This window comes from Hyperolius riggenbachi, chromosome 9 (genome assembly GCF_040937935.1).
Source record: "Hyperolius riggenbachi isolate aHypRig1 chromosome 9, aHypRig1.pri, whole genome shotgun sequence".
Lineage (NCBI taxonomy): Eukaryota > Metazoa > Chordata > Amphibia > Anura > Hyperoliidae > Hyperolius > Hyperolius riggenbachi.
In genome coordinates this window covers 273687868-273697851 of record NC_090654.1, presented here as the reverse complement: position 1 = coordinate 273697851, position 9984 = coordinate 273687868, and the positions used below count along the sequence as shown (strand labels likewise).

The window sequence follows — 9984 nt, the reverse complement described above, 5'->3', positions numbered from 1 at the left end:
CCATAGTTATTATTGTTTTTGTCTCTGCTCAATAACACAGTCTGTTTTGTGTTTGAGTGCTAAAATATATGAACTGTTGAACCTTTTATTTTATATTTATCCCCTGCTCTAAGAGCTTTTTCACACTAGAAGCTGTTCTGTACCTTTTGACGGAACACCCCTAGGGTTGATAGGGGCAGCTGCTGCTCTGATGGGTTGCTAAGGGCAGCTGCTGCTCTAATACCCCATACTCACGGGCTGCAATTGTCGGCGCAACCACGTGGCGCATACGTGTTGCGGCGACAGGTCACCCGTGAGTATGGCGCGCGCACCCCAAACGCTCATCGCTGCTGTTGCCAGGCGATTGGTGCGGTCAATCGCCTGGCGACAGTTGCCGCCGCAACTTCGCCGCAACTGTCGCTAGTCCACGTGTGTATGTCGACTAGTGACAGCAACCTCTATGCAGAACACAGAGCTTCCGGCGAGAGGGGAGGAACGTCGGCGACAGCTTCCGTCGCACCGTTGATCCATCGTCCGCAGTGTGTATGCGGAGGGACCTGGCGACGAACTGTTGCGCACACGCTCCCGTGTGCTAGCCACCAGCTACATTTGTAGCTGGTGTGTATGGGCCATAAAGGGTTGCTAGGGACAGCTGCTGTTATGATTAGTTGTTAGGTGCAGTTGCTGCTGATGGGTTGCTAGGGGAAGCTGTTGCACTGACTTGCTGTTGGGGCAGTTGCTGTTCTGAAGGGTTGCTAGGGGAAGCTGTTGCTCTGATTAGTTGCTATGGGCCGTTGCTGCTCTTATGGGTTGCTAGGGAACGCTGTTGCACTGACTTGCTGATGGGGTAGTTGCTGCTCTGAAGGGTTACTAGGGGCAGTTGCTGCTCTGAATGGTTGCTAGGGAACGCTGTTGCACTGACTTGCTGCTGGGGCAGTTGCTGCTGATGGGTTGCTAGGGGCAGATGCTACTGTCTTTCCTGCTCCTCTCGTCACCACGTGATATTGTTATGCTGTAGCCGGCCACGTGTCAGCAGCAGCCCCGCCCCTCTGCGCTGGAGGTCCTTCCGCTGTCCCGGCATGCACCGCGCCATGTACACGTCGCTCCGCTGCCACCATAGAGAGGCCGGTGTCATGGCTGTCCTGGTGTTCGGGGGCTGCGGGCAGTGAGCGGTTGTCAAGGAGACGTGTGCCGGGCTATGAGGCCTTGTGCCCGGAGGACGTACTGCTGAAGCCTCGGACTTTCCTAAGAGCTCTGCCCGGGTAACCTGCAGCCATGGCCTGGCTGGGAGGGCTGGGCTCTGGCCTGGGCCAATCCCTGGGGCAAGTGGGAGGCAGCCTGTCCTCCCTGACAGGCCACATCTCCAACTTCACTAAGGACATGCTGCTGGAGGGGGCTGAAGAGACAGGTGAGACCCTTCTATACACACCCTAATATCACCATACAGGGATCCCCAATATACATACTGCTGTCACTACATCATATGCCCCCACCCCAACCAGAGACATGTTGCTGGAGGGGGCTGAGGAGACAGGTGAGACCCTTATATACCCTCATATCCCCATACAGGGATCCCCCCCCCCCCCCCAGTATACATACTGCTGTCACTATAACTTGTGTCATCCCCCCCCCCCCCAAGCAGAGACATGTTGCTGGAGGGGGCTGAGGAGACAGGTGAGACCCTTATATACACCCTCATATCCCCATACAGGGATCCCCCCCCCCCCCCCAGTATACATACTGCTGTCACTATAACTTGTGTCATCCCCCCCCCCAACCATAGACATGTTGCTGGAGGGGGCTGAGGAGACAGGTGAGACCCCCTATACACACACCCTAATATCACCATACAGGGAATCCCCCAATATACATACTGCTGTCACTATAACATGTCCCCCCCAACCAGAGATCTGCTTCTGGAGGGGGCTAAGGAGACAGGTGAGATCTCCTATATACACACCCTAATATCACCATACAGTGACCCCCAATATACATACTGCTGTCACTATAACATGCCCATTCTCCAACCACAGACATGCTGCTGGAGGGGGCTGAGGAGACAGGTGAGACCCCCTATACACACACCCTAATATCACCAATATACACACCTCTGTCACTATAACATGTCCCCCCTCTCCCAACCAGACCTATCATATATATATATATATATATATATATATCTCTATCTCCTAATATAATATCACCATGTATTATATACAGGGACCCCCAAAATATATACTGCTGTCACTGTATCATATGCCTCAACCCAGAGACATGCTGCTGGAGGGGGCTGAGGAGACAGGTGAGCTATATATATATATATATATATATATATATATATATATATATATATATATATATACACCCTAATATTTATATTGCTGTTACTATATCATTTGTCACCACCCAACCAGAGACATGCTGCTCAAGGGGGCTGAGGAGACTCCTCAATTTGCAGCCCCCCTGATATCACCATATATATGGGGACCCCCAATATACACTCACCTAAAGGATTATTAAGAACACCATACTAATACAGTGTTTGACCCCCTTTTGCCTTCAGAACTGCCTTAATTCTACTTGGCATTTATTCAACAAGGTGCTGAAAGCATTCTTTAGAAATGTTGGCCCATATTGATAGGATAGCATCTTGCAGTTGATGGAGATTTGTGGGATGCACATCCAGGGCACGAAGCTCCCGTTCCATCACATCCCAAAGATGCTCTATTGGGTTGAGATCTAGTGACTGTGGGAGCCATTTTAGTACAGTGAACTCATTGTCATGTTCAAAAAACCAATTTGAAATGATTCAAGCTTTGTGACATTGGTGCATTATCCTGCTGGAAGTAGCCATCAGAGGATGGGTACATGGTGGTCATGAAGGGATGGACATGGTCAGAAATAATCCTCAGGTACCCCGTGACATTTAAACAATGCCCAGTTGGAACGAAGGGGCATAAAGTGTGCCAAGAAAACATCCTCCACACCATTACACCACCACCAATAAAATCAAAAAAAATCAAAAAAACAATATCAGCGCAGCCAAGCAAATCTTAACATGTGGAACACTACATATATCGCAGCCAAAGTCCAACGTCTCAGCAAAACGTCTTCAATTAACATAAATAGTACACTTCAGCGCGAATTCACTTGTGTCCACCACCGAAAACACCATAAAGGTAATACGCTTACCAGATTATCACAGACCTTAACTACAGGGTCTGCAATATGGCTTAATGAGGTCAGCAGCAGGTATCTTCGCAGCCGGCCTCCTCTCCAGACACTAACACCCACTAACTTGGAGGTTTGCCATATACGGATACATAGACATCCGGAAGTACGGGTTGTATCTGTATACGGAATGTAACTAATTTCCGGAAATACGTATTGCTCCCATAGGGAGGCGGAAACGGAAGTGATGGTGCGTGGAGCGCACCACCATCTTCCTGGAAGTGCTGATGGCGTTCTCCGGAGCGGCTTCCCCTGCACACTTGCAACCTAATTAAGGTAAATACTATAAAAGGGTATATCCAGCCACTTTGTCTTTTAGTCCCTGATGAAACTCTGACAGTGAAACCGGTCGGACGAGGCGGACGTGTGGCTGGACGGCGTCCTATGTTTTAAGTGCTGTTTTTCCTTGTGGGTCCCTGTCATAAGGGCCCAGATGTGAGTGACTTTTTAAAAACTTTTATGTTTTTTTAATGATATTAAAATCGCTGTAGATACGCTTAGATGTGCGTTTGTCTCTTTGCATGCCTCATTTTTGGTGAAACACTGCAATTGAGGATTAGATTGCTCGGCTTGTCTGGAGAGGAGGCCGGCTGCGAAGATACCTGCTGCTGACCTCATTAAGCCATATTGCAGACCCTGTAGTTAAGGTCTGTGATAATCTGGTAAGCGTATTACCTTTATGGTGTTTTCGGTGGTGGACACAAGTGAATTCGCGCTGAAGTGTACTATTTATGTTAATTGAAGACGTTTTGCTGAGACGTTGGACTTTGGCTGCGATATATGTAGTGTTCCACATGTTAAGATTTGCTTGGCTGCGCTGATATTGTTTTTTTGATTTTATTGTTGATCTCTTTCAGTATTTGTATCTGGCTGCATCCATTTTTTATATTGAGTGTTTATACTTAATGTGGCGTGATGGCACATGAAATAGATGTTTTTGACTTTATGTCCAATCGGAATTCCAGTATTGGCGATATATTTGATGGAGAAAGTGATAATGATCTAGTACCTCAACTCAACCTGGAGTCAATTTTTAAGGACCTAAGTGTGTCATGTGAAAAGAAATTGGCGTCTTGGTGGGATATAGCCTCCCTGGAGAGATATTACAGGGCGGGCTATGTCCCAAGAAGGTGCAGATGGGAATTTATGGTCAATGAGGGAGACCTGGCCGCGTTATCGGAAGAAGAATGGTGTGCCTTTTTTGATAAATGTGGGAAGGAATTATTGGCCATGTTAATTAAAAGTAAGAAGGTGAAATTAAATAAATTTAATACAGAGATTGAACAGATTAATAGTAGACTGGAAAAATGTAAGGATTCAGTTAATTATAAACATCTGTCCAAAGACTTGCATGGGTATCTTCAGAAAGTGGATAATGATTTAAAGAATAAAAAACAAAAGAAATTTTTGAGGGATTTAGATGATTATAAGCAAGAAAATGTGTATAAGTGGCAAAAAGTGAAAAAACCCCCACCTAAGGAAAATAATCCCCCCACTAAGCCAGTGGACAGAGGCCCCCCAATTAGGAGAGAGAAGATCATTAATAAAGATGTAATCAGGGTACAAAAATATGAAGGATTAGGAGCTAGGCCCAAAAATAATCAACAAAGGAGGAATTATGACCCAAGATACCATCAAGAATACAATCAATACCCCCAACCAGAAAGAAGAGTATATAAAAATAGACAAGAAAATAGATGGAAAGATAGCCCCATAGAACGAAAAATTAGGAGAGAATTTGATACCCCTCCTATGAGGAAAAAGCAACAGAGAGGATGGAGACCCAGACCAACTTATATACCTAATGCCAGGACCTGGCAGGTAAAAAATCCAAATATTACCACTTATAATCGTTATGATGCAATTTTTGATTATATGGAGTCAGAAAATGAGGAGCCTGAGACTCCCATACAGACCACTCCTTTTCTGGACAAAGAAGTGGTTATGAGAGAAAGGAAACGAAAACCAGAGTCAGAAGAGGAACTAGAGGAGGAAGACGAAACCAATATAGAAAGCAAAAGAAGGAAAGAGTTTTAGGAGAAGGAATATATAATTTAAGTAAAAAAATGTTACAACCCGAACAATTAGAGTTATTAGACCGAGGTTTGAAATATGCCCCCCCTAAATCTTTTAATAAATTTAATACTTTCATTGATGCCCAGAAATTTATGAGGAAAATTAACATAAAAAAATATTTTGCATCTAATTCAGCACCGACCACCAATACGGTGGATGTATCACTGGAACGGGGCCTACAACCTTTAAATGCAGGATTAGGTAATAAATCTATCTTCAACCCTCAGATACAAAAAAATGAACACGTGGAAGTGTTTAAAAGGTTTGTTTTGCGAGACATTCATCAGCTCGAGATAAAAAAACCCTTTGTTGATAAAAAATTAAGAGAAGGAATTAAAATGTTTAAAGAACAAAATGATGTAGTAGTAAAGGCGGCGGATAAGGGAGGGGGCATAGTCGTATTAGATAAAGAGGATTATGTTAAAGAGATGAATCGTCTTTTAAATGATGGGATCACGTATGAAAGACTGAGGGGAGACCCGAGCCTGGTATATAAACAAAAGTTATATGCCCTTATAGACAGAGGAGAGAAAGAGGGTTATGTCAATTCTAAAGAGGCAAAATATCTAAAACCATCGTTTGTGAGGAGCCCAGTAATATACTACCTCCCCAAAGTGCATAAAAATGAAACTCAACCCCCTGGTCGCCCCATTGTAAGTGGGATTGACTCAGTTACATATAGATTGGGTGAGTATATAGACAAATTTTTACAACCGTTAGTAATTAAAACCAGATCTTACCTTAAAGACACCAAACACGTAATCAATGTTCTACAACAATTGGTTTTTATAGATCCCCCATATATGGGGACAGCAGATGTGACTTCATTGTACACTATAATTGGACATCGAGAAGGTTTAGAGGCCATCTCTTTTTTCCTTGGAAAATCAGGGTTATACTCTGAGGGACAGATACAATTCTTGTTAGAGTGCGTTCAGTTTGCTTTGACGCATAATTATTTTTGGTTTGGGGGAAATTATTATCTTCAAAAGGTGGGCGTAGCCATGGGGGCAAAATTTGCACCCAGCATGGCTAATTTGTTCATGGCCCGGTGGGAGGAGCGTGTCGTCTATGGTGCCGCCCCAGAGGATCTCCTCTATTGGGGCCGCTACATAGACGACGTGCTCCTTATGTGGCGTGGGAGTGAGACGGCCCTGCTTGGATTCATTGAGAATCTTAACAGGAATGAGTTGAATATTAAATTAACTTGTGAATACAGTAGAGAATCCATTCATTTTCTAGATCTCCAGATTAAGATGAGTCAAGAGGGTATAAACACCCAAACTTTTTTCAAACCCACAGACCGTAATGGTTTTATCCCCATGGGAAGTTGCCACCATCAGAGTTGGATGAGAGCTGTTCCCAAAGGACAATACATGAGATTATATAGAAATTGTAGTAATCCAGATATTTTTTCTGAAGAAGCAAAGAGACTCAGAGAAAGTTTTATGAAAAAGGGGTATAAGAAATCCGATTTGGAAAGAGTGGAGAGGGAGGTTTTAGCCCTTGATAGAAACACATTGTTAGGAGAAAGAACACGAGGAATAAAAAAAGAGTTATTCTGCCCCTTTGTGACAGAATATAATGTGCAACATAAAAGCTTGGAGAAAATTTTAACTAAATATTGGCCCATATTGGGAGAGGATCCCATTTTAGGCCCGTTACTACCTAAACGACCAGAGATTATCTATAGAAGGGCTCCTACAATAAAAAGTTTAATAACAGGAAGTGCCATTGACCAACCACATTATAGAGGGTTGAGTTTTTTTGGGGAAAAAGGTTTTTTTAAGTGTCGAAAATGTGTGGCTTGCACCACTTGTACTCTTACCCCCAGAAAACAAAATATTTTTTCAGATTTTTATGAGATTAAAGAATTCATCACTTGTGATTCAAAATTTGTAGTGTATTTACTTATATGCCCATGTGGTCTTAAGTATGTGGGGAGGACAAAAAGGAAACTAAAAGAACGTCTGGGGGAACATATTAATAATATAAAGAACGGATTTGAGGGACATTCAGTGTCTGACCATTTCAGAATAAAACACAATAAAGATCCCTCGGGATTGGTTTTCTGTGGTATCCAGAAATATCTGGGGAATTGGAGAGGTTCCAATAAGATAAGAGAAGTGTCAAAATTAGAGACGAAATGGATATATGAGTTGAATTGTATGGTACCACAAGGATTAAATGTTGAGTTAGATTTGAACTGTTTTATTTCTAATATATGATGTTATGGATGAGTTCATCAGTATAATTTTTAACCATTAGATGGGAGTGTTGGATTGTACATTGGAGAGTGATTGAATTTCCAATGTGTAATCTTTTTTCCAGCATGTAATGAAATTTTATCACCAGTAGAGGGTAGTGTAGGACAAGAAATGGACTGATTTTACACATGAAATGTTTTTCAATATGTAATGAATTTATGCCACCAGGAGATGGCAGTGTTGGATAAGAAATGCCTTTAATATTGTAAATGGGACGCCGTTCATCCCCACGATTCCGCCGTTATAATAATAATGAGTTTATTCAAGTTAGAAATAAGGGAATGATTACTTTATAAAGATCATTCTTACAGGATGGCAGTTTTTAAATGTAACTTTTGGTGTAATCCTTTATTTTATATACACCCACTAACTTGGAGGTTTGCCATATACGGATACATAGACATCCGGAAGTACGGGTTGTATCTGTATACGGAATGTAACTAATTTCCGGAAATACGTATTGCTCCCATAGGGAGGCGGAAACGGAAGTGATGGTGCGTGGAGCGCACCACCATCTTCCTGGAAGTGCTGATGGCGTTCTCCGGAGCGGCTTCCCCTGCACACTTGCAACCTAATTAAGGTAAATACTATAAAAGGGTATATCCAGCCACTTTGTCTTTTAGTCCCTGATGAAACTCTGACAGTGAAACCGGTCGGACGAGGCGGACGTGTGGCTGGACGGCGTCCTATGTTTTAAGTGCTGTTTTTCCTTGTGGGTCCCTGTCATAAGGGCCCAGATGTGAGTGACTTTTTAAAAACTTTTATGTTTTTTTAATGATATTAAAATCGCTGTAGATACGCTTAGATGTGCGTTTGTCTCTTTGCATGCCTCATTTTTGGTGAAACACTGCAATTGAGGATTAGATTGCTCGGCTTGTCTGGAGAGGAGGCCGGCTGCGAAGATACCTGCTGCTGACCTCATTAAGCCATATTGCAGACCCTGTAGTTAAGGTCTGTGATAATCTGGTAAGCGTATTACCTTTATGGTGTTTTCGGTGGTGGACACAAGTGAATTCGCGCTGAAGTGTACTATTTATATTACACCACCACCACCAGCCTGCACAGTGGTAACAAGGCATGATGGATCCATGTTCTCTTTCTGTTTACGCCAAATTCTGACTCTATCAAGACTCATCTGACCAGGCAACATTTTTCCAGTCTTTAACTGCCCAATTTTGGTGAGCTTGTGCAATTTGTAGCCTCTTTTTCCTATTTGTAGTGGAGATGAGTGGTACCCGGTGGGGTCTTCTGCTGTTGTAGCCCATCCACCTCAAGGTTGTGCGTGTTGTGGCTTCACAAATGCTTTGCTGCATACCTCGGTTGTAACGAGTAGTTATTTCAGTCAACATTGCTCTTCTATCAGCTTGAATCAGTCGGCCCATTTTCCTCTGACCTCTAGCCTTAACAAGGCATTTTTGTATAAAGGACTCCCACATACTGGATGTTTTTCCCTTTTCACACCATTCTTTGTAAACCCTAGAAATGGTTGTGCATGAAAATCCCAGTAGCTGAGCAGATTGTGAAATACTCCGACTGGCCCATCTGGCACCAACAACCATGCCACGCTCAGAATTGCTTAAATCTTTCCCATTCTGACATTCAGTTTGGAGTTCAGGAGATTGTTTTGACCAGGACCACACCCCTAAATGCATTGAAGAAACTGCCATGTGATTGGTTGATTAGATAATTGCATTAATGAGAAATTGAACAGGTGTTCCTAATAATCCTTTAGGTGAGTGTACTGTGTATATGCAGTGTTCTCCTCAGAATTTTTTTTCCAGGCGGGTGGCATCAAAAAGTAGCCGGGTGGGGCGAGATGAGAGAATGCAGGACCGGTGCTTCTGTGCGCAACTCTGCTTATAGCCGAGGAGGTGGTGAGCTGATAACAGCTGGGTGCTCACAGAAACTAGCCGGGCGGAGCACCCGGCTAAAAGAGCCTGGGGAAAACACTGGAACACCACACACACACACACACACACACACACACACACACACACACACACACACACACACACACACACACACACACACACACACACACACACACACACACACACACACACACACACACGTACGTTGCTCGAGGGGGCTGAGGACACAGGTGAAACTCCTAAATATATATAAAACCCAATATCACCATGTATTGTATATAGGGATCCCCCAATATGTATACAGCTGTTACTATCTCATATGTCACCCCCCCAACCAGAGAGATGCTGCTGGAGGGGGCTGAGAAGACAGATCAGCCCCTAAATATATACACACACCCTAATATCACCATATATACTTGGGCATCCCAATATACATACTGGTGTCACTATATTATGTCAGACCCCCCTAAAGAGAGAGACCTGCTACTAAAGGTAGGTAAGGAGCCCGGTGAGACTTCCATACATACCTCCATCCAAATATCACCATGTATACTTGGGAA

General features: G+C 43.6%; 1 protein-coding gene across 3 annotated transcripts in view; it reads left to right on the top strand.

The window, feature by feature from the left end:
- Nucleotides 1-756: 756 nt before the first annotated feature.
- TRIP11 (thyroid hormone receptor interactor 11) overlaps nt 757-9984 on the top strand; it is a 113369-nt gene continuing 104141 nt past the window's right edge. For 2 of the 3 annotated variants that reach the window (XM_068254585.1, XM_068254584.1), the window contains exon 1: nt 757-1387. In XM_068254585.1, the coding sequence (XP_068110686.1) occupies nt 1255-1387 (133 nt within the window). In that variant the 5' untranslated portion in view covers nt 757-1254. Of the gene's footprint in view, nt 1388-8039; nt 8134-9984 lie in introns of those variants that run through there. The other variant, XM_068254586.1, reaches the window with a different exon arrangement.